The sequence below is a fragment of the Calypte anna genome, chromosome 3 (assembly GCF_003957555.1).
Source record: "Calypte anna isolate BGI_N300 chromosome 3, bCalAnn1_v1.p, whole genome shotgun sequence".
In the NCBI taxonomy this organism is placed as follows: Eukaryota; Metazoa; Chordata; class Aves; order Apodiformes; family Trochilidae; genus Calypte; species Calypte anna.
The window spans coordinates 53795324-53821584 of NC_044246.1; the positions used below are offsets into that span (position 1 = coordinate 53795324).

General features: G+C 41.1%; 1 protein-coding gene across 2 annotated transcripts; it reads right to left on the bottom strand.

Annotated features, from left to right (window-relative positions):
• Positions 1-541: 541 nt before the first annotated feature.
• On the bottom strand, positions 542-24864 carry DTD1 (D-aminoacyl-tRNA deacylase 1). 2 transcript variants are annotated; one of them, XM_030447931.1, is made up of 6 exons: positions 24762-24864; positions 21988-22078; positions 19521-19756; positions 12163-12260; positions 2993-3162; positions 542-1160 (listed from the first exon to the last, which is right to left on the bottom strand). In XM_030447931.1, exons 1-5 carry the CDS (start codon positions 24802-24804, stop codon positions 3007-3009), a joined length of 624 nt encoding a protein of 207 aa, XP_030303791.1. In that variant the 5' UTR covers positions 24805-24864; the 3' UTR covers positions 542-1160; positions 2993-3006. The 2 variants fall into 2 exon arrangements, with proteins under 2 accessions (XP_030303791.1, XP_030303790.1); XM_030447930.1 differs by having other exon boundaries at positions 2986-3162.
• Between the last annotated feature and the right edge of the window lie 1397 nt (positions 24865-26261).

Below are 26261 nucleotides of genomic sequence, written 5' to 3' on the forward strand. Positions count from 1 at the left end.
AGTTAGCCATATAATCAGGTTACAATCACACAGTAAGCACCCTGGATCTGATGGTGACTGTGGCAGATGGCTAATGAAAACCACAAGGCCAAGGCAGGCCTGAGGAATATTCTATCTAGAAGGTATTGCCACCACCTCTGAAAGAAGCCAAAGGTGTAACTATCTGCAGGTTTGCATTTCCCTTGAAACTTCCTCAGCTTTAAAATCCATAGGAGAGCAGTTTTGCAGCTGCCTCTCCACTCCTGTCATCTGCTGTCAGCTTTCAGATGCCGTACTGCCTCTGATGAATCTAACAGAAATGTCAGAAGGCACATGATGCAGTATGTGGAGCAGCTGCTGTGGCATTTTGATAGCCACTATAAAGTACCTAAAGGACTTAGATGTGTTGGAAAAAGATTTCAGGACAGCAACCTGACTTCTAAACTTTCAAAGGAGAGGTGACATTAGTAGGTGCTTCTTGGCTTACTTTTCCTCCGTGTCAGTCAGTGTTACTAACATGCCTATATCTGAGGGAATGCAATACACAAACACCAGTAGGCACTCAGCTAGCATCATTTGTTTAATTAAGTCTTTTCTGTTTTTAAAAAAGTTTACAAGACAGATGTGTTCCACATGATTAACAACTAGCAGCTGATCTTCCCTTTTAATGACTTAATCCATGCAGAAAGACCGGACTGCCCAACTTGGTGTTACACAGCAGCTGAACAATACACCAAAATATACACAGATCTACATGCTGCCATGGAAACAGGTACCACATGACACCACAAAGTGAGAATCAAAATACAAGCCTGCTTGGGTAATTTTCAGAATTCAAGTGTAAGTTTAAGGAAAAACCCTGATTTATTCTTGAAATGGATCTTATGGACTGATAGTGAATGTTCTCCTACAGTCTGCCTACACTCACCCTTTATTCATCAGTCATGTGAAAACACATACACAAAAATTTTTCAAGTCCTTTTTACTACTGATACTACACATTAACAACTGAATCTGACAGCATTGCTTTGGTTGTTTGAATACAGAATAATACAAGTTTCTAATGTCTTAGTTCTGATTTCCCATTTTCCATTTTTTTCCAAAGTTATTGAAGAGTGGTGCTGAGGTGAATGTCCATTGGGTCTCTCTTCAGGAATCCAGTGTAGCTTTTGTATGAGAAGCTGTGGAAAACAAACAAACAGGAACATTACTGTGAGTCAAAATAGAGAATGATTCCTTCAAATCCCATAGAAAAAAAGTATCTTTACTTACTCAGAGCATGAAAATTAATCCTAGGTTATCAGTGTATCACATTTTGGAAATGTTCAGCTATCTAAATCTCAAATGCTGTTGAAAAGGTCAGACTGACTATAGCACTCTGGAATCCCTACCAAGTCGTGCTGTCTAAAATGTTCACACAACCCAGAAACGGGGGAAAACTTTGTATCACTGTGGCATAACAGCAAGGTCAACAATTAATGAGAAATGGTACACTCCCACTTTATTTTCTAAGAACACATTTTGCTTCCCATTGTGCCTGCTCATCTCCAGTATTAAAAAAGGAAGGTGCACAGAGCATAAATCTGGAGACCAGAACTTGTGTGATTCCAGCTGTTGTGTTACAATCCACTTTTGATTTCAATCCAAGTAATGAACAGAACCATTTCACACCAGTCTTGAAATTCCTCTCCATGAGGCCAGAAAAATAAAAAAAAAAAAAAAAGGAGGTTTTGGACTTGAAAGCTTGATTCATTTTCCAGTTCCAGATCAATCCAAAACAAAATAGCCTATTTCCAGAAACCTATTCAATGCATTATGCAAATTCATTTGTGTATAGTACCAATAGATAATACAAAATTCTATAAAACACAAATAATCCCCCAATGTCTGATCACCAGGGAAATCAATGGATTTAAAAAAAAATTTTAAAGCCACTTTCTGAGCAAACCATGATATTGAATTCTATAAATCACAAGCCAGACTGAATCCTAGGGACAGGAAAATGAGAGAAAGGTTAGACCTTAACTTGGCAGAGCTGTTAATAATTAAACTGCAGAGCCAGCTCAGGGCTTCAGTGTACAGATGAGGGAAATAATAACTTTCTTGAGAGCTTAGACATGCTTGAAAGTTCAAAATCAAGAATTTGCAAGGAGCCAGGGGGGGACAAAGTGGGAAGGTGAGGAGGGGAAAGAAGGCAATAAAAGCTTTGCACTCCAGACTTAAAACTAGTATGATAAATACATAACTACATATCAAGGTAATCTATGAAAAAGGATTTGGAGTCTATATTCAGTCTAATTCCATTCACTCATGTACAGGCATGTCCTGCAGGTCAAGAGCACAAAGGGAGAGGAAATCCCAGCTCTCATTCTGTATTCAAGCAGCAAGTCTGGCCCTTAATGCTTGGCCTTACATTCTCATTAGATGACAAAGATAAATAAAATAGCCTGTTATCAAGTTCTCCAGAGAAAGAACAACCTGAAGACAAAGGAGTAGGAACCATGATACCAAGCTGCACTTCTGCTCTGTCTCTAACTTATGAAATATTTCCCACTTCCATTGCTGGAGACTGTGTTATCTGGGTATTACAAATGGCAGGGGCTGTTTCAGAGTGACCTGTGTGCTAGGTAAAGACAGAGAAAGAAACTCAGCCATCTATTTCTGCTCTGAAGAATCCAAAGCACTATTTTAAGTTAGGACACTTCTGCTTAAAAGACCAAAATTTTAGATTTCCTGAGGTCATTGTGGAAACAGTTGTGTTGGGCCAGACTCACACATAGACACCTCCAGCCAAGCACACAGCTGGGAAAAGGTTTTCATCCACTTCCACATTATAGTGCTCAAGACTGCACAGAATCAGAGGTTACCAGCCAGCAAGATTATCAGAATTCCGCCTTTCATCGCTTCTAATGCAACTCTCTGCATCTGCTGCTTCAATGAAACATTCAGGATTAGACACTAGCAAGCCAGGGAATACAGCTTTACAGAGAAGTGGAAAAGCCAAACCTGAGACCTATTTTAGATGACCTAAGGCTCTCTTTCCGAAGACACATCTCCTTCTGCTCCACTGCTTGCGCTGGGGTCATCCTTGCTTCGAGGAGCATTTCTTTCTCTACTTGACTCAGAGGGTACCTTGGTTCTGGTCTTCTCTTTTCTTTGTTGCTGCTTTTCAAGTTTTGTCAGCTATTTACAAAGGAAGGAGAGTGAGAAAACACTTCATGGAATGAAATAATTTCAGAAGACTATTTCTGAAAAATCGTAAATGTGAGCATTTGTATAGAACTTGAAATTCAGTTTCTCAACACCAATACATATATAAATAAAACAGGAGAAAAAAAATATCAAGGCTTAGATTTTCAGAAACTTGGAGAAGACAGTGAATTATCTTCATACACTAACATGACCTCTCCCTGAGTATAAGAGATGTGCACATAGTCAAAGGACTGCTCTCCACTTTGCAGGACTCCTTGTCCACCCAAAACAATCTGTAAATGGAAAAGAATAAAACAAAAGGACCAAAATGGGGAGACCCATTCCACCAAATTCCCCGTTTGTTTTGGGTCTTGAGTGGCCATTTTGCAGTTTCAAAGTTGCTAACAACACTTGTATTATATGTTTGGTCACCCAGCACGCCATAATAAATTTATTTTGTTCTTTATCTAGAAAAAGAGATAGATGACCCTTAGCATCACCTGGGATATAGTATAACCATTTCAAATCAGCACTGCCTTGTCACCTCTCAGTTAAAATTCTTTCAGTGCTACTAAGAGTCAAACTAAGATGCACATAGCTGTCACTTCTACATCTCCCATTTTTCAGAGGTGCAGGCTGCAACAAGTTTTGAGGACACTACATATTGATAGCTATTTAAAGCACTATGCTTTGTGCAGTTTATCCATTTGGGTCATTTCTGTAATGTACTGATTTTCTCTAGTGCTTTCACAATTTCCCCCGTAAAAAGTCATAAATTGTAATTTCATGGCCAGAAAATCTGTTCTGAGGTGAAATCTTCACAGAATAAAATAAAATGTGTATCAATTATGAATTAGATGGGCTCATGGAAGATGCATACAAAGAAGAGCTAAGAGCACAGACTGCAGAGCCTTGGGAGGATGCACCCTTGTACCTTACCCCAGATATACATCCTTGTTGAACACCTACAGATATGGACTTCTAGCCTAACACAGAATATTCTTAGCTGGCTATTTAAAAACTAAAAATAGTTTATTTTTACTACGTCAAGTGACAGAGTGTGACAAATCTATCTAACAGGATCCAGTCCTCAAGTCACATGCAAAGATGTAACGAGTGTCAGGCATGATACAGGCAGCATTTTAATGCTTATGTATGAAAACATGCATGTTACTTGTCTGTCAAGAAGCCCATATACAGAACACATGAACGTTAAAGGTAATCAAGAAAGTGAGTGCATCTGTAGAAAGAGAAACAAAAGTTTGTGAGCCCCTAGTATTAAAGGTACTCAGTTTTAATTAACAGTACTTTCATGGTGTCTATGCAGCTGGGCTTTATTTTTCAAAATGGTACAGAGGTCACTCAGCTGCTAAAATCAGAATTGGAGTTTCAGTGACCTTCATGGTAGAAAAATGTACCAGAAGAGGGCAGGCACACTACATTAGCTGCAGGCTGTAGAGACCCAAAAACACAGGTTTCAAAATACAAATTTTTATGCATTTAAATAACTATGTGAGCATGAAGTGCATATCCATCATTCCTCACCAGCCTTCAACCTTGCAGTCAGTAATTGCAAAGTTACCCCCCTACACTGAGCCACAGACAAACCTGCTGCAACAAACCTACAAACAGCTGTAGCAAGATGTACCACTTTTGTTTACTACAGCATTGAGACTCCTAGCAGTGACTCAACAGTAATAAGGCTGAAAAAAAATTTCCATTACCTCATTGTTCTGTAACTTGTTACTCCATGAAATGTCATTGTTCCTGTAAACATGATAACTGAATGACATGATACCCCTCTTTTCCAGCAAGTCTTTCCTATTACTCAAAAGAAGAAAAAACCTAAGACACATGATGCTGATAATTTGAGTCACCTTTATCTTAGAGAAGGCTGTGAGCTAAACAAATAAAGCTAGCCCTGGATTTTCAAAGCATGAAAACCAGTAGTGTATTCACACTGTGAACCTTGGGTTCTGCAATACAGAATCCACATCCAGACTATATATTTGTTTATATATAATTTACATATAGAGGAAGAAATGGCTTGATATATGATATCATGTGATACCACCATTTCAAACATGCCTATACTGGTCATTCTCCCCCCATCTATGGGGCAAATAGCATGCTCACTAAGACATCTGAAGCATAGACAGTAATATACAGTTTTATAAATACATATGCATATATACATATAGTCTGATGTACCAAGGGACTGCACTGTCTGTAGAAACAGGAGCAGCACTCACACCCTTGAGTAAACAGTATGCAACAGATGGTCTCCAAAATTGTGATGTGAATTTATCAAGAAGGACCTCATAAGTTAACTAGTTCTGTAAGTAAGAAGTTTGAGAACAATGTAGTGCAGAGGGCAAACAAATCAGCTGATAAACAGAAATAAATCCAGATCCATCTTCAGACATTGCTCTGCAGCAAACCCAAACCTCTACTTATGACTACTCAACTACATCTCTTCCTCAAAGACCAACATTTCTAACAGAGAAAGAAGAGAAGCAGGAGTAACCTTGGAATATTTAGAACAACTGACAGGTTGTCATGATCTGACAGTAGTATTCACCCAGCTCAAAGAAAATGAACAAAAAGTTCATTTAGATGAGGTGAGAGGATAATTTGATAAGCTGTATTTATCCATGTCCCATATGAACAGGATTTACTTTAAAAAAAAAAAAACAAAAAAAAAAACCCACCAAAACAGATTAAAGGTAAAGTTAATAATTAACTCTTTCAACCATCTAAAACTCAAATAATAACGAAATAGATCAGATTTGTGTGTATCTATGTATATAAGCATGCATATGCATACTTTTCAATCTGTGAATACATCATGATTGATCCATGAACCAAAGTTCAGATATATATTAAAATGCATTTTTTTGTCCTCAAAATACAGTCTCATTATTACACAGGCAACAAAAGTATTACATATCTCATATGAGTATTACATTACTCATGTAATATTACATATTATGTATGTATTACATATTTCTGTGACTATAGGGCACTGAAGTAAATCAGAAGGATGTGCTATAGGAGTACGCAAAAGACCTGCCAGGAAGATGAAAAGTTACAATTAACTGTTTGGTATTATAGTGATTAAAACTTCAGACACACGAGGTTCAATGAAACATTTTTGTTTAATGCTTTCTACAGAAGCACAGAATGTGCTCTATACTCATCATGTCATCTGCAGAAACATAATGAGTTGTTTGTGGTTACAGCCTTACGATGTTTGTTGGCTAGCTGTGGAGACAGTGCACTTGTACAGTGTGTCTAATTCAGCTTTACATCTATAAACCAAAATTCTTACTTTTCTGAGACATCTTGGAAGCCTCCTAAGCATTCAAAGTATGAGCATCTTACAGCAGGAGCAGCGCTGCCTTATGGTAAATGTACAGTGTCTGCCCAAGATGCAATGCTAGGCTGGTCAGCAGTGTATATGTAGCTGCTACATCTGCAGCAGCACAGAAATGTTCATGTTTGTAACACAAGACTGGACATCCTGTGTATGACATGCTGCATACTGCTAAAGATTTGTGCGCAAGATTAGAATCAGTGTCTCTCAGTCCATCAGGGCAGTCCTAATTACAGACGTAATAAGAGTAGCTAAGTCTGAAAATTCTCATGGAAAAATCACATAGTATCCTGGAACCACTTTGTGTTACGACTTTGGCCAGAACTAAAACCCACAAACAAACTGGCTGCTCAGAAGTTGTTTTTTCCCCCTTGCCAGAAGTCAAAATCTGCTTTGGTGATCAATACCTGGTCTGACCCAACTGCTGAATTTCTGAAGCATGCAATAAGTCAAAAAAGTCCTGAAATATCTCAAGTGTTTAAGAGCACCTCCTCTGTGACCACGCACAAAAATGCAGGAGTCCTCCAGTCCACAGAAGGCAACTTTTCTCCCATTGTAATACAGATGTTTTACACTACGAAGACACTACCAATGAAATAAAAATCTCAAACTATGTGGACACTGTTTCATCCCCAACAGACTGACCAACATAGAGAGTAATAGTTTGGAAAAGGTCAAAATTTACATTTGGGTTGACAGTTTCTTTGACAAATTCTATCGTGCTGCAATTTAACAGTACACCACAGACACAAAATTCTAAAAATTGAGTTATTACAGTCAAAACCTAGACTGCACTCTAAAAGGTTTCAGCAAGGCAGAAATGTCTGCCATTATGTCAGCTCTAATACTGTCACATCACTTTTGCAATCAATGTGCTATAGAAAAATACACAAACAGGTACACCAATTACTCCACTTAAAATGCTAATAATTCTCCAGACTGTTCGTTTTGCCGAATACTTTCCCACATTCAGAAATCCCTTAATATCAGCCTTCCTTGAAGTTCTGCTTTCTTGAATACAGAAACACATCCTTCGTTTACCTTTTCCTCTGTGATCAGTGTGTGCAGAGGTTGATTGCCACTCAGAGACAGCTTTTAACTTTTGCAAAAGCCACGAATAACATTTGGAAGAAGTCAATGACACCAAGAGAATTATTTGTTAGCAATCTGCTTGAAAATCAGCGGCAGTGTTCATATTTCTGGAACCTCAAGCCAAAATAAAATCTGCAGGGGTATGTTTTAAATTTCATTAGTGGTGTACCAAGCTGTGAAAATTTCAAATCAGAAACAATAGAAAATAATAAAGATCACAACAACTTTAAGGACAGGTTCCATTTCAAGAAGAAACCAATACTTTAAACTGCCATAGGCCATTACAAATCTAGCTGTTAACACTAATAGCACTTACTACTAATACCCCAGAATAGATTATTTTATACCATTGAGATAAAATTATTATCGGAAGTCTACTGCACAAATAAATTAGTGGAAAGGTCATGAGAGAAGAAGGGCAGTCATCACAATTTGTTAAGGAAGATCATCTCACTTATTCATTTTCTTATCCACACATCTATACTTATGACATCTAGACTTATGACAGAAGCGTTATTAGGAATTTTCTTCTCTTTGAGAAGAGCACACAACTCTTCTGGCCAAGGAATCCTATCATGCAAGGAATTATATACTTAGTTTAGTTCCTGGAAGAAACATGAGCAGCACACAATGAAGTTACTCTACATTGGCCCAAAGCCTAAGGAAAGAAAAGTGCTACCAGCCCCTCATCAGTTATCCTGGTCCAACTCACTGCTCAGGCTTGGAAAAATTTCCTATCCAAGCAGCTTATCAGCTGCATCGCTTCCCAACTCATTTTCCTCAAGCACTCTTTATGACCACTAATATACATAAAGAGTTGAGCTCCCTTTGGTTCATTTTCTTCACCAAAACTTTTAGTACAAAAAAATTAACTTGTTAAATGATTTGTTTCTTCAAAGTAAGAACAAAAATGGTGCAGTTGGAAGAAAAGAAACTTCAACACTGGCAACACAGGACTGAGAAAAGAAATCTCAGCTGACGGGGTTGAGGAAAGGACTGTAGTTTATTTTTCAGAACAGTGCACACATTCATGTGGGATAAAAAACTAGGTGACAAAAAAAAAAATCAAACACAATGGGAAAAATCCATTCACTACAGATAGAGACCCTCACAGAGATTTATCCTAGCTTAATACCACAAAAGATCTGGCAGGACTGTGACAAGGACTGTGCTACTGATCACACAGTACAAATGGATTGTTCCAATACAGTCCTCAGCTCTTCCTCAAATGAAAATGCAAGCTGAAGCAACATTAGACTTGAGGAATTGAAAACACCTCCAGCTACATTATATGAAATTATTCTACATGAAAAGGGACAGAAAACTTAAAATACCAGATTTGGGTTTTCTCCACATTCAGCAATCACTTTTGGCTGCACCATTAGAAGAAGTTTAAGGCACAAATAATAGAATATTTATGAATATTAATAATAGAATATTTATGTGGAATTTATTTAATAAATTTTCTATAATCCATTTCCATTTACTTAAATCTCAGTCGTGAGAAGTTTCTCTCTCATTCAAAACACATTTCCACAATAATAATAAACTATTGTTAGTATTTATGGTTCATATCAATGAAGTGTGTATATGCTGCTTTACAGTACAGATACGAGCAGGTTCATTAACAAAGATCTTCTCTGATGCTTTTATTCCTCTTACCCCTCCCACTATAGTGTCTGGTTCCAAAACATGGTTTAAATTAAAACGTAGTTTATTTCATGGACAGTAATGGAACAAATGGACCCACAGAGGTCAGTTCAGAGTCTAATCAGTATACATGCATTCAATACTGAAACTGCCATACCACTCCCTGTCACAAGAGAAATAAAAATACACAGAGTATTACCAATCTGAATTTCACAATTATCCACAATGCTTTCAAAATTAAACCATCTCCTGTTTTATGCTGTTCTGTTTCATATTTCTTATCCATTTTCTAATCTTGGTTTTATTTTTGCCTTTCACGCAAAACTTCTTGTATATCAGAATTACCAAAAAGGCATTTTAGGAGCTCAATTTAATGCCAGCTAATTTTCTTTTCTATTATTCCATTCACATGTCCAAATATCAAAATAATCACAAGTGTTCAGAAAATGCCCAGCAGTAACTAACTACTGCTGGTGTAAGAATCTTCTGATTGACTTCACACTTTCAATTACTGTGCTTACTATGAAAACAATGACAATGGAACTAAAGAGTTAAAAAAAACCTATAGTGTAGTAGCTTCCCCTGCTTACTAGGGTTTGGCTGAAAAGTCAAAATATCTGATTTTCAATTCAACAGAGCAATGGTCAGATTGCAACTCAAGGACAGAATCAAAGTAATTTTATCTTGCTGGTCAACTGGTAATTTGGTAATTTTGCTGGTCAGGTAATTTGGTGGGATTACACAGGATAAACTGCAGCTAGAACAGAACAGAACAAACATAATAGCTCCATTAAACCATACTGTTAAAGGCATTGTACAAAGGCTTCTTAAAAAGGCTTGGGGTATTGACCAACTCTCTAGGAAAGCTGTTAAGAGTATTTGGCCTCTCCCTCAGTAATGTTTCCTTATGTCAAATCTTATACTTCCCTTGACAGCTTTGAACCATCTCCCTGCATCCTACCACTGGACACCAGGGAGAAGAGCTCAGCATCTCCCTCTCCAACTCTCCTCCTCTGGAACCTGTGCAGAGCAATGAGGTCACCCCTCAGCTTCCTTTTTTTCCAAACTAGACAAACCCAAAATCCTTAGCTGCTCCTTTTATGACAAGGAAAGGGCTGTCAGGCACTGGAACAGGCTGCCCTGTGAAATGGTGGATATGCAGATGTGGTATTTAGGGACATGACTTACTGGTGGACTTAGCAGTGCTGGGTTAATGGCTGAACTTGTTCTTAAAGGTCTGTTCCAAAGCAAAACAATTCTACGATTCTATGACATTCCTTCCAGCCCTTTCCTCAGTTTTGTTGCCCTCCTTTGGATGTATTCAAGGACCCAGAACTTCACATCATGCTTAAATTGTGGGACTCAGAAGTGCACACAGTGCTTGAGGTGAAGCCACACCAACACCGATTACAGTAGGATAATTACCTCTTTTGACTGGCTGGTTGTGCTGTGTTTGATACACCCCAGGATGTGGTTTGCCCTCATGGCTTCCAGAGCACACAGCTGACTCGCACTGAGCCTGGTACTAACCAGCACCCTTCGATCCCTTTCTGCAGGGCTGCTCTCCAGCCACTCCTTTCCCAATCTGTACTTGTGTGCAGTGTTAGTTCATCCCAGGTGCAGAACCTGGCATTTGTTCTTGTTACATTTCATCCTACTAATCATCGTCCAATGCTTCAGTCTATTCAGATTCCTCTGCAAGGCCCCTTGTCTTTCAAGGGAATCAGCAGCAGCTCCCAGTTCAGTCTTATCAGCAAACTTGCTCCAGCATCCAAACCACTGATAGTTGTATTGAACAGAACTGGTCCTAGAATTAAGACTTGAGGAAGAACACTACTGACTCATTGCCAGCCAGATGTAGCCCCATGCACTACAACTCTTTGAGCTCTGTGCTGGGTGAAGACCTGGCTGAAGATCAATGTGAACCTCCTCATTCAGCATCTGGACATAATGTCTAGAAGGATGCTGTGAGGAACAGTACCAAAAGCCTTACTAAAATCCAGAAAAATAACATCCACCTCCTTCCCTCATCCACTAGGCAGATGACCTTATCATACCATGATATGAAATCAGTTATACAGGATTTTTTAGTTAGTTCACAGGTTCACTCGTGAAACGGTGCTGTCTGCGCCTGATGATTGCATTGTCCTTTAAGTGACTTTCAGTAGCACCCAGTATAATCTTCTCCAAGTTTTTCCAAGTACCCAGGTTAGATTAACAGGTTTGTAGTACTCTGGTTCTTTTCTCATGCCCTTATAAACTCCAGTAACAATTTTAACAAGGTTTAATGAATACTTAATAGGGTTGATCTGGCCTTGCTGAAGCACATTTGGTAATAACAATCCCTCCCCCTTCTCATCCTGGAAAAGTAGGTCATTGTTGTGTTTAGAGGATGAGAAAACCTCATCACTGCATTTGGTTTTCAGCATAGCTTGTGCTGTTGCTCAGCAGAGCTGACTCTCCACTCCACGCTTAAATTTAGGACTTAAATTTGCTGTTCGCTTGTTCCTGACAAAAAAGCAGCTCTTAAACGCCATCCAGCCATCCACTTGCAAAAGTTCCTAGATGTCAAGAAACATAATTTTTTTTAAAAGGGGGGTCCAGACACATTAAAAACATAGTTAATGAGTCATGATTAAACAGCAGCTTCAATGAAGAGCAAGAATAAACTGTAAACAGCTCTTTACCTCACACATGCATGACCTTTACCAGGACGGCAGCCAGCTATCAACAGGTGAGAGGCTGCACAGGAAGCACGAGGCCCTCATGCTTAAGGAAAGCTGTACTGCTTCATAACAGGAACCTCACAAATCCACAGAGGTGGCACGGCCTGTAGATACATCCTTTCCAGACAGATCTTGTGGCTTGCTCACCTGTTTAGGGTCAACAGTGGCAGCTGGGGACTCCAGTTCTATTGTTACAGGACCATCATTCTGGATGTGTACCTGCATGTAGGCACCAAACTTGCCATCTGAAAATGGAAGAGATAAGTGCTAAGGGCTTTTGGAAGGATAACACACACCATAATGTTTAAAAATGTGCTAAAAAGACAAAAAAAAAGGTACATAAAAGGACAGCCAAATGACAAACTGCAGAAAGCTGCTAAGAAAGAAACAGTCTTTGTGCATCCAGCTATGTGGTCTGATATTCAGAGATAAAAATAGGTAACAAACTACAGAAAAGTCCACAAAATAATCCATGTCTATGGATAGTCAAGGTGCTCACAGTTCAGGATAGGCAGAATAGTTCTCACAGGCAGGAGACAAATTTCTAAAGGATGTAACAGCTAAGTCCAGGGATCTAGTCCAGCTAAACAGTTGATGGTTTGAAGAATTCTTATGTATAAGCAGAAGATAAAAACACCCAGGGACTACTCTGATACATTTGACATTGAACACTCTAGAGCAGGGGACATTGGTGTGTAGCTCAGTCCCAATCTGCTACAGAAATTTCTACAATCTTGTTTGCGGTCTAGGCTGTTCTTTGACAGACTTTGGCAAAAGGGGAAAAAAGAGACAGTATCTACTCCCTCAACCCTGCCTTTTTCACAGGAATACACTTTTGAAATCAGAAATATTTATGTTATTTGTCATCAATAGCATTTATTACCACACAAGCTGAGGCACAGACAGTTTTGGTAAGCATTTGAGAAGTTTCCATCACAACAGACCTATGACCTTTTTATCCTGTACAGGCTACAAAAAACACCTCATTGTATGTTGTTTTCTCCTTACATCTCATTTTTCTTTGTGCAGACTTCCTTGCTCCATTTTTTCTAGTCCAGTTTTCTACTCCTCAAACTCACCCCACCCCTGGCTGATCCTATTGACTGCTCAGTTCCACATATTCTCTTCTGTCCCACACACCTAAGTAGCATTTCCAGACCCTCCTGTAGGGACAGCAACAAGAGCACGCGGAATCACAGAATTACCTTGGCTGGAAAAGACCTTCAAGATCATTGAGTCCAAGCATTAACCTAACACTGACAAGACCCTAACAACGCCATTTCATTAAGTACTATGTCTATATGACTCTTAAATATGTCCGGGGATGGCAAATCCATCACTGCACCCTGGGCAGCTCGTTGCAATGTCTGATAACACTCCTAGTGAAGAGATTCTTCTTAACACCCAATCTAAACCTCCCTTGATGCAGCTTGAGGCCATTACCTCTTGTCTTACCACTTGTAACTTTATTGAACAGATTGATCCTCACCTTTTTACAATCTCATTTAAGGTAGTTATAGAGAGCTACCATATCAATACACAGTACTATGTCAATACAATTGCATGGAACAGAAAAATGTGTACTGCAGCAAGCAGATAGCAGCTGCCCAAAGACTGAAACATTCTCACTTTCTGAGAAGGCAGGCCTGGAACCTGCTCAGCAATACAACCAAAACTACTTCCAGTACTACCTCAGACAGTGATCAAGAACATGCTGAGAGCCACAGGCCCAATCCTAAGTGAAGCAACCACCCACTTGGGAATATTTATATGAGACTTTGTATAGCTACTTTCCACATCATAGCAGCATGCTATGTCCCTGACTGAACAGAAGTCAAACCAAACTGTCCTGATTCTTCACGAACATGTTACTTGGGACAAATTGCTCTGGAAGAGTTTTCAGTTTTTCCCTGTCACATCGTGTAAGCCAGACAGAAGGCTGGTATTTGCTTAAAAGGAAAAAGAAAAGGCATGTTCAGTCCTGTCCAACACTTAAGGGCCATTATCAAAATGGATCTGCTGCCCAGCTGCTTTTTCAAAGGCTGCAAGCCATAAGCCATGCCACGACTTACAGACTGCAGCTCTGGCATGGCCGAAAACTACAACACTGCACAAGAGCACATACACACACATTTTCAGAGATGCCTATAAATGACTCTGTACTTAGCTGAAAAAAAAAAGCTTGTAAAATGTTTGCTGCTTTTGGTTAGCTGTATGTTCATATCAGAAGTCTAGCTACCGAAATGGGTTAAGAGTGCCTTTGACAACAAACACAGCGTACAGCGCAGGAATCTCACACAATTATCTTCTGCACAGAAGGAGTTTCTGCATCTGGCAAGCACAATAAAACAAGATTCTATAGCTTCATGCAGACCATGAGAGAAGGATCCACTGAGATGTTTAATAAGTGCTTATACTGCTTCTTTAGGAAGATCAAGCAGGAACTACTTGAGCTGTTGCTCTTAAAAAGGTTGTTACATTTACATATATAACATATATATATATAATATATATATAAATGGAAAGAGATGTACCTATACTCTGATCACATAAACCACTCAAAAACAATGAAACTTTATTTAACAAAACAATACATATGAAATACTTCATTACAGGGAGCACAAAATTTAAAATATCATATAATATCAACCCTTTACTATACATTACTCACAGAAAAGGACTGCTTTGCATTTCCCCTACATGTATGCACCTTAGAAAACCCTGTAAACTTAGTGAACCCCAGGCTGAGAAAGTGGTCAGATAAGCACCCACCTTTACCAGAACACTCAAGGAACTCCCATGTCACAAGTACTTTCTATCCTGTTCCAGCACAAGAACTACTGCGAAGGAACATCTTTCTATAACAGCTCTGTCCCACTGTCCTCATACTTAAACTTCCAGTGTTTTGACCCAAGGTCACAGCAGATAAAGGTATATCACAGCTCAAGAAGTGTAAGATTTAGAGCTAGTGGAAACAGTACTTAAAACAGAAATGTCTACTAATGGTGCCTTCTTCTATAACCTCTCACTTTCAGACCTTCCTCGATCTCAGCACCCTGCTACCACAATATGAAAGGCAGTGGAGGTTTCAGTCTCTGCAATCTAATTCTCTCAAAGGATTTAAAAAGCCAACAGAGGGAGACTTTCTTCGCACATTTCAAAATCTATTTAGTTGCCTTCATCCAAAACATCTTGTGGACCACTACACACTCTCATCTTCAAGTTTTCCAAGCTACTGATGTCAGAAACAGCTGTCACCCTCCCTTATCACAAAGTGATGCGTCCAGTAGTTTCAGAGACTATAGTACCAGCACAGTATACTCTTTCCTCATGGGACACTTCTGGATATTTTTGCTGGCAGCTCCATTATACAACAAAACCAAAGGGTTTTAGTGGTCCTCATAGCTCTTTTCAAGAAGTGGTCTCCATGTACACAGCTTTTTTCTCTGGAGCTTCACACTCTGGTGTTGCCTGAAAGAACAACAGAAAGCTAAAACCTAGTTTCACAGCTTCTTAAATCAATGCCTAATCCCTCCTTAGGAAGAGATGCTTTTTCAGCAGAATCTTGCCCAATTTTGGCTGCGTGCCTGAAAAACATGCAAGGATATGGCAATTCATACATATAAAGAGAAGGCATTTTTAATTTGTGTGTTATTCATTCCTGAAGAGGTAAGTTGAGAGACAAGCCTGACTCCCCTAGAACAGACTGACATCTGTGGTGCCACTGCATTTTGCATCTATCTAGGAACACACTGATGGAACACATCACCTCTGTGACACTCGGGCAGACAGGCTGCAAAGGAGTTGATTGTTCTGCCCTTGAAAGCAACTCCTCAGACTCTGAAGCGACAAATCCCTCTTTTGAAAAGGACTGTAAAGAAACTGAAGACATCATCTTTTCCATCTCTCTGTCCCAAGAGTCTGTTTGGACTGATTTTTATTTTACAGTCAGAAGGGAAAAATGAGAAAGAATCCAAACTCCTTGCGTGTTGCTTGCTACCCCCAAACTTTGGGTAAATTTATCACATGACCTTCTATTGTCCATGGGAGACACCCAGCAACTTATCCTGAAGAAGTATTTTTTTACCTGCTTTTTATACAACAGAGCTCTCCATATGTAGTAAATAACTTGCCCACATGAAGACTTCTTACTGATCAAGTCACCTCTTTCCAAAATCCTCTGCAATGAAGTAGCATCCTACAAGTGTAATTAAAGTGACAAGTTTATTCTGCTGGACACTCGACTCTTTAAATTCCTTTACCCTTAGAGGCTGGCATGCATGCCTTCCTCTGAAGCGAAGATCTTTATCTGAGGTGAGGCAGACAAGCCACATCTGAGACATAAAGCCGTGAAAATGAGACAATTTATTTTCAGAATATTTGGGGATGTATCTCAAGCCTCATGACCTAGAAACATTACACTGGTTCTATTCAGAAGGTACTTCTAAGATTGTCTATTTGGAAAGTTATTCCTAACTAACTCCACGCAGGTATTCTTGCTCCAGAATAAGAGCACTTATTTCAAAGTGAAGATGCCCACAAAGGGAACTAATGGGAGAGAATAATTCTGCTTCCAGCTTGCACCAAACCTTAATGTGAATTAAACTCCTCCTTGTGGAATAGTACTCTTGCATATCCACAGATATTGCTGCTAAGAGAGTGAGATATTTCACACTCTGCCAATGCTAATACTTACTGCCCCGGAAGACTACATCTATATTCAAGATAAGAGTGCAAAGGTCCTGACACATAAGCAGAATCCTTGGTAGGCCTAGTTTTTTTTATATTGGCTTGCATAATAGAGGACCCAGATGCAAATTTACCAGCTCTGCTCTTTGGAGTAGAACAAGGTGATTAAGAATTTCATGGAAAAGCACTGAAGCAAGACAAGCAAAGATTTCTGACACAATCTCTTTCCTAGACATGGGCATCCATCTGCAGTCTTAAGAAATCCGAGCTAAACTAGGAACTAGGGCTCTGAGCCTTCACCAAGATTTTGTCTGGCAAACAACCCCCTGTGCTGGGTGTGAAAGAATGGTTTGTGCTTCTCTTTGGGGAACATTTGCCATTCTGAGCTCCAAGCTCCAGACAGACCAGATACTACACAGAGGAGCTGCCTGACCAGCACCTACATCCGTGGCATAAATAGCAGCTCAACTTGCAACAACCAAACTGGTCTACTGACAAAAAACAAAAAAAAGGGACAAGAAAACACAAGGCCGCTAGACAATATGGCAATACATTTCTTGACCTGTCTTTGATTTAGCTACACAAATTCCACTTTAAATTATTAAATTATTCCTCCAAAATGCATTAAGCAATTTGTAAGATCAAAGGGAAGGGCACCTACCGCAATACAGAGAATCAAACTCTAATCTCCCTACAACCACAACTGTGTGTCCATAAGTGTATGCGTAGGGGAAATACATGAGTGCAGATTTTGAAGACAGAAGGTAAAGCTTCACACTGATACACTAAACTGGATTAAGCCTGTCCAGCATCTCCTTCACCAGAGCTCCTTCCCAGGCTACTCCCATCACACTTTGTAACACAGTAGCATGTAGGGCAGCATCCACCAGCAGGTCAGGTTATGATTTCCTTAGGACTTTTTCAGGGCAGAACTCAAGTGTGTTTGTACACCACACTACATCAAAGTCCACGTTACAGTCGCACAAGGTGACACTTGCACTCAAGCAGGCTGACATGCAACCTTCCAGTGTGTAAAGTCTGTGTTCTAATCCACCTCAGCTCAGGGAAACTGTAAATTCTGCTGATGCAACCACAGGTAGCCTGCTATACATAAAACTGCCAAGCTTCAGAAACTTTGCACACGCAAAAATAAATTGATAAAACAAGCAAGCAAGCAGACAAAAAAACACTGTCAAAGCAACTGGCACAACAGAAAATTCCATCATAAGAATCTAATAGACTTGGGTGCAGCACAACATGGAACAGCAGCTCCAAAAAGAAAGCAAAATTATAAATTAACAGATGGTTCCACTGCTGATATAAGTTTCAGATGCACGTGTTATCTGCCACAACAGCACATGCAGTCACTCTTGGATTTCTAAATCTATGTTTTCAGCATGAAAACAAAAAATGTGTAAAGTGAAAGCTTTTTACAGGAAGCACTGGGAAACAGGTGTCAAAAATATGAGCACTTCAACAACGGTAGATATTCATGCCAGCTATATAACTGTTATTCACTGAAAAGAGAGGTTAAAACATCTGTTATCAAAATATAAACAGATTACTTTCCAAAATCTAAGGACAAAGATGTGGATAAACAGAGATATATCAGTTTTTCCACACCTTATTTAAGTGAAAGAAGAAAGTCCATACTTGATTTTTACCAGGACTTAAGAGTATATACAACTCAATCAGACCTTAGCCAGAACAAATCTTATTTCCACTGACAAGGAAGTTCTGTTACCAGTTTCAGAGGTACAAGAATGGGTCCTAATTTAGTCACAACTCACAAAAGATAAAGATACTTTGAATTCATTAGAAGATAAGTTTTCTGTGTTACAGACTGAAAGAGATGCGGGGAAGAGGTATCAGAAATACCTTCCTTGCCATCAAAAAATGATTGGAAGAACAAAGGAAGCTACTGGGAAGCTGACATAAGATGGATATTTTATGTGTGCATTTCACTGTCTCTCCTTGGAGAGCAGTGGGATAATTAACTCCATCTACAGTAAAGACAGAGATTAGCCTCTAAATCTTTCCTGAGATACCAATTTTCTGCCTTTTTCTCATTTCTTTGCTCATAAGGAAAGTAAGGTTGACCATTGCTTCTGAGTAAGTGTATCATAAAAAAAACAAGTAATAATATGAAAATGGCCACAAAGCAAACACAAAAGCCGATTAAGGGTGGAAAGTGCATAAACACAAAGGGAAGTAAGGAATTTTCTGATAAAGAGAAAACTGTTGCATAGAATTAAGAGTCTAAATCAAATGCTGTTCTCAAGTAGCACATTACACCTCTCAATGTCATCATGAGCATTTTAACAGAATACAGAACTAAAGTAGCAGGTCTATGCTGTCCACTACACATTGATGACACCTTCAAGTCTAACCACATATGCCTCAGAGAAAATGCTCCTCCTGGGTTAGCTAGATTTAGCTACACACCTCAAAACATCCAGCCTTTGGGAGAGCCTGACCTCATAGCTTGTTCTCATGGCTGCAGTCTCTCTAGGTTATGCTGTCATTGTTCATGCTGCACAGCCAATAACAAATACAAGATATCTACACCTACATGTGAAGCTATTCCAGAAGGACACCAGGAAACAGCTTGGCTAGAGGAAAACTGGAGTAACTACCCCGACAGGCTGCTTGTCAAAATACCTTAATATTCCCTCACCTACTGCTATGTAAAGACAGCTCCTTTGCAACACAGACAGAAAATTGCAGAAGAAGAAAATAATCAGGAAAGAGCAGGTACAAACAGGTACAGGAAAGAGCAGGTTACATCAAAGACCTTACCAACCTTTTGCCCTTACCTTTAATAAGCTCTGGCTTGTAGGCTTTTCTTAGCTGCTCTAGGAAGTTGTTATAAAAACACTCTGCCTGCTCTGTGGGCATTGCCATGTGGTAATCAGGCTTGTTTCCTTTCAGGATGCACTGTAGAGTAAATTGGCTCACACACAACACTTCATACTGTTTATCCATCACACTTTTGGACCAGTGCTTCCCACTTTCATCTTCAAATACTCGCAAGTTCAAGATCTTTCGAACCCTAAGAGAAGAAAAAGAAAACTCCTAAATTGTGCCATGCAGGGTAAACAACATGCAGGCTATACCTATCATGCAGGATGAGAGAAAAGAAAGGCAGATGTGCATTCATCCCTTCCTTCCTAAAACAGGAATCTCATCACATTAGGGAGAGCCATGATAAAGAAAGCCCTTACACACATAAGTAGCATTAACAGACCATTAATTAACATCATCATTTTACAGAGCATGAGATCAGGACAGAATAATTGCACGTTACAAAGAGGCATAAGGATGGCATATGAAGTAAGACTGCTTACTGTCTGCTATCTGATTTTATGTGTCACAACATTATTTAACATGTGAATAGCTTTGGGAATTTTAATCCTCCCACCATACTGGGAGTATGAAATGAGAGCATCCTAATCTATGGTTGTTGCCAAACATGACTCATATATACCTCCAGCTTTGTCACCTCCTAGCACTCTTCCCAAATCCACTCACCCCCAAGCCAGAAGACAGCACTTTTTGTCAGGATGAGAGCAGGAAGGCAGGCAAGAGTGCAGAACTACAGGTGGCAGCAAAGCGGTGACTGAGCCTTCCTTATACTTGTGTTAGGGCCAACGTTCGGTGCTAGGGGGCGGAACTAGCTGGTTTGAATACCGAGAGAGGACCGAGAGACTTTCTGAAAGGGATCCTGAAATTGCAGTTAGACTTACGATCCAGCCTCTGGTTGGACTGATACCAAGACTGCATACATGCCGCTGTCCTATCTTTAGTTTCTTCTCTTAGCTTCTACAAGTCTACAGTATCTAGAAGCAAGGGAGCATATCAAGTGCAAAGCATTTCAACTGCAGTCATCAGCCAGAGATTTTACACTGCACCTGTGGTGAGGCAGCTAGTATAAAATAATGCTGAGACTGTTATGGCCACAGAGTAGAATCATAGAACAGTTTGGATGGGAAGGGACCTTTAAAGGTTATTCTAGCCCAGCCCCTCTGAGGCACAGCCCCAAAAAACATCCTTGCCAATTTGTGCATGTCAAAGACAAACAGAACTGACTCCTGAATGAAGCAGATGCTTAAAAGATAGGGAAGGCCCCAGCACATAGCCTTAAATCATGGTCACTGCTGTGCTTTAACAATGTCTGTTAGTTCATCTACAGGATTACTCAAGTTTCCTTTAATAGGACTTGAAGAGCCTGGTTAAGCTGATTTCTTTCACTTGTTTTTTTAACAGATGCTGGCTTCCCACTTTTCCTGTGTCAGTCAACTTCGGAATCTAGTGCTGAGGGCATAGCTGCTATGGATCACCCACTTGAAATACTCAGAAGCACCTCTCATATTTATCAAGGAAGGAATGAGAAACAACAATACAGCAAATGTCACACACTGAAGAGGCAAACGATAAGGCAAACCAATGGAGCATGTCATAATGGAAAAGTATCTTCAGCTTTACTGTAATTCTCCACAAGTGTCACATGTTTCTGTGAGATCTTTGGTCATTGTTAGTAGGGGTCCCCATTCTCTACTCTCCTGCATCTGCTAAGGGTTCTTTTCACTCTCATTTACAGTCTTTTTACTGCTTGAGCTCTTCCTCTTCTTGAGATCACTTGCTCTATTACCTGTTTCTTATTTGCCTTCATAAGAGCTGAGGTCAGCCCTACAACAATGAACAGTCCAAAAGACAAAGAAGAAGCCCCCAAAGAACTCTTTTGCATGTTTTTGCTGGCTGAATCAAAATATTTTGTAGTGACAGAATAGATGGCAAGAGCCAGCCCTTCAGACTGCCAAAACTGATTCACTTTTAAAGAAAATAATTTATGAGACTATCTGGCCTTTTGGAAGAACAAAACTTCTAATGTGCAAGCTAAAATGACTTTGAGGTTTCTGATACATCCCATCCTTGAAGGATGGAGTCCTTCCTAGTAAACTCACACAGTGAAAAAGACAGACATTTTAAAAAGGGACATAAGAAAAACCCAACATATGGATTCTTCCTTTTTGAGTCTGTTCTTGATTAGGAAGCAAACAAACAACATAGACGTGGAATGGCAACATACTTTTCTTAATGGAACATAAAAAGAAAACTCTAAGAACACTTACTCAAGAAAGAAACTGACAAGGACCCCATAGGCAAATCTGAGTTTCCCAACAGGAGTGCCTTGTTTGTTTGGCTACTGCATAAATATCAGTGATTCAGTGTTAGAAACACACAAATAAGAGAGTACAAGACAAAAGGAAATATCTGACTTACATGTGCTCCATCTCTCTTTGTGTATCTTCTAAAGAAATGCCCAGCAGCACACAGAGGCCTCGTCCTATTGAACTTATTTGTTCACCACCCACTGGGGAAGGAGGGAAAAAGAAAAGTAAGGCTAAGCACACTGTCTTGTTTTATGACACAGGTTAGTACTAACTTCAGATAGCAACAGTACAACCACCAAAGAAAACATTCTAAACACTTCTCTGTCTTAAGTTTGTTAGAGAGTAAAGATCACAAAAAAGCCCTCTTCAGAAGTCTCCCAAACATCACAACTCACATGTGAGGGACTAGCTGAAGATGCTTACTCCGTAATATAAAAACACTGTGTGAAGATTTTTTTACTACAACTTAAGCAGCAGTACTAACAAAAAAGGTGGCAGAATTCACTCCAGTGCTTGTAAAAATTATCCACCATATTCACAGTAAGTGTGCTCAATTTCTCTAGTCCACTACTCTCAACATATTTTGCATTATTTATAAAAAGGTGATTTCTATTTGTTATAGTCATGGATCTTTTGAAACATGACTTCGAACAACCTGCAAATTCTGCCTTCCTAGTCAGAGGCACAACCTCTTTATTGGCATTGATACTAAAATATAATGACCCTAGATCCACAATGTTTTCCTAATACTTTAAATTATCCTAATTTAACTACTTTACCTTAATTTAAATTATCTTAATATGGTTGAGCTTGCAATGACTGTTGCAAGATCTAACTGAGGTCTTAAAACTGAGATAAGCACCAGCTACCCAGCTGTTAAAACTGCATCCAGGCTCAGGTATCTGAGAAAAAAAAAGCACCATACATCCTGTAAAATGAAAGGAGAGCAGGCCTCCAGTGAAAGCTGAAGGCTTGTGTCTGTAGGCCAGTGGTTAGAGCTAGACTACTTCCCATGGGCAGAAGCAAATCAGGGGAAAAGCTTACCTGAAGAACTTTCTTTCCACCTGATTTGGGCATGATCAGCCCAGAAATTTATCATCTGGTCACATGTGCCAGCAGAGCACTATTTCCCTCACACAGGGATATCTCAAACTCATTAATACCCAGGCAATAAGTCAGCCACGATAGCAGTTCTGTCAGGGTCTGATCTCTACTGCACTCACAGTACCAGCTGTGCTCAAAAATTGTGCTCCTTACTTTTTCATAGGCATGCTCTTCCAGTGCTTACCAGCCACACACCAGTAGAAACTGTTTATTTTACACGCAGGCTATCCTGCTGCACACCACACCAACACTGGGCCCCACAGCAGACATGCTTAGTACCTGACATGTAAACTTGGGAATTTGAGACCATCTTGAACACTGTCTCACCAGAGCAATAACAGGGACATAGCAGCAGGACACACCATTCCTACCAGAAGTTAAGCAAGCACCAGGGCTATCAGTGATTTCTTTGACCCATGTAAGCAATGCATGGTGGCAGCTGGGACAGCACTGCAGACACACGCAAGCAACGAGAAAAGGCAAGTCAGGCTGCACAGCCAACACACTTGCATTCAAAAAGCAGCCTGTGATTGTAATATCAATGAATTAAAGCCATATGAGAAGGCAAGTGGGATGCTACTGCCACTGCACACAAGGCAACACGTGGATTACACTGTGATTATAGTGCCACTTTATTCAAGCTGTATGAGAAGGTGGTTACAACTGCACTGCCAACACACACAAGCAGAGTCAGCTGTGACCACAATGCCAGCATGTGCAAGCCATGCGAAAGAGGCAACCGAGGTGGCTCCACTGACACATAGGGGCCATATGCAACAGCAACAGAGTCAGCCCTGCAAAAAGAAGCAATCACTGCAAGAAGGTAACTGTGATTATAATGCCAAGGCATGCATGCCACAGAATCAAAGAACGGTTTGGGTTGGAAGAGACCTTAAAGATCATCTAGTTTCAACCCCCCTTCGTAGGCAGGGACACCCCCCACCAGACCACACTGCCCAAAGTCCTGTCGAACCTGACCCTGAACACTTCCAGGGATAAGGCATCCACAACTTCCCCGGGCAACATGGGCCAGTATCTCACCACCCTCACGATGAAGAATTTCTTCCTAATGTCTAACCTAAATCTTCCTTCTTTCAGTTTACAGCCATTCCCTCCTACACTCTTTCTCCACGCCCTTTTAAAAAGTCCCTCCCAAACTTTCCTGTAGGCCCCCTTCAGGTACTGGAAGGCCGCTATGATGTCTCCCTGGGTACTTCTCCAGGCTGAACAACTACTTTTTCAGCCTCCACGCAAGGAGGCGACTCCCATTATAGAGCCAACACATGCAAACCACGAGCAAAGGCAACTGGGACGGCACTACTACTACACACAAGCAATGCAAAATGACTGCTAAGGCAGTGGCAGCACATGCAACCCGTGCAAGAAGGCGACTGCAGCTGCACTGCCGACACACACCAGCAATGCCTGGAGGAGACAAGGCACGGCACGGCACCGCCGTCAGCAAACGAGCCGACCCACACCAAACCCCCGCAGGGGAACTAGGAGTGGGCGGGAGGGGGGAGGAAGAACACAGGACAACCGCCCACTCACGCCTGCTGAGAAACAAAGGGAGGGAGATGCCGCTGCCCACACAGAGGAAAGGAGAGGTGGGGACGGCACGGAGGGGAAGACGCTGAGGGACCTGTGGAGGCCCCGGCGAATAAGGGTGGTGGGGAAGGGAGGCGGGGAAACGAGGCCCGGACGGGGTAATAGGGGGAGGCGCCCGTCCCCCCCTCCCCCTTTTACCCCGTCCGGCCCTCCCGGTGGCGGCCCACTGACCTGTGACACTGGCCTGGGCCACCCGCTGGACGATGGCCTTCATGGCGGCGGGGCGGAGTAGCGTAGGCCCGGCGCCGGTGTGTGGCGGGGCAGGTGTGAAGGAAGGAGGTGGTCGCTGTTTGTCAGCCCGCGCCGCTCACAGTTCCCCCTGGCGAGACGGGGGTCCTACTGCAGCCTCCCAGCGACTGGCGCTGTACGTCCGCGGCGGACAGTATAGGGCAGTACAGCCCTCCTATAGCGGAGCACCCTATAGGAAGCCGCTACAGGGAGGGTGACTGCGTACGGAGACGAAGTTGAGGTGTCTACAAATTTATTAAATGTGGAGGGGCTCCCTTCCTCTGAAGGGAGGTGGTGCCTACAGGGTCTTTGAAAGGGTCGGTGCCCACAGAAAGGAGCAAATACAGATAACAGTGGCACCTGTAAGAAGGGACTGACCCACAGGGACCACTGTCATCCCTCAGACCCTCGTTAGCACTCCAAAGGGAGAGGATTCGACATGGGTCTGCATACGGCCTAGGTGCTGCATATCGTGATAATGCTCAGTGTAATAATTAAGAGAGGCAGAAGGGGCTGAAGCCCATCCCAGCTGCTCAGCCATGGTAACTCCATCACACTTAGTCCTTGTGAAGCAAATTAGATAGGCCTATAAAATTAAGGGATGCATTGGTGATTTTGGGGAGTTTCATTGACACCAACCTTCCTCTGCTGGTTGGGCCAGTGCTGGATCCAGAACTGGTGGTTCTCTGTTATCTACCTCTCTTAACTTTTCTTCTCGGATTCTCTCGCTTTCTCTCTGTCCTAAAATCATTAAGAAACACAAAGCTTACCTCAGTACTTTTCCCAGGTTGTACAGATTGGACATTTGATCAAAATAGTCAGCCTCTATGACTGCATGGCCCTGATGTGTATAATAATCAAAGTGGCAGCTTTTATGACTAATTCTTTCCATAGTTCTAATTAAATCTTATGTTCAAATACAGACCTTGAGTGCCACCTCACCTTAATCCAATCAAGGGGTATCTGATGGGTCAAGCATTCCCTCAGACTGGAACATTTTAGTCACTCTCCCTGGGAGAGCCAGGTGTGACACTCTAAGGTGGGATCCAGCTGCACCTAAGCTCCTTCCTGAGTTATAAAGCAGGGGGGGTCTGATCTATGTCTCCCTGGGTGCCCTACCTGGGTTGTGACAGCATCCACCACAAAAATGCCTGCAGGGGCATAGGGGAATGCCCACAGGAGTTAATGGCTGGGAAGAGCCCTCTGGAAAAGGAGATGGTGGCTGTAAGGGACCACAGGAGCCCATACCGAAGGGTGGGTCTGCATATGCACAGGGTGGAGCTCACGGTATAAAAACTCCTATAGAAGTTGGGCAGAAGGGCTGGAAACAGCTTTTCATACAGCAAGGCAGTGTCTGCAGGAGACCTTAGAGACCAGTGGCCAGAGTATGCTACAGAATGCTATAGGGACAGCTGGCAGCCCCTACAGAATCAAGGAGCTGCC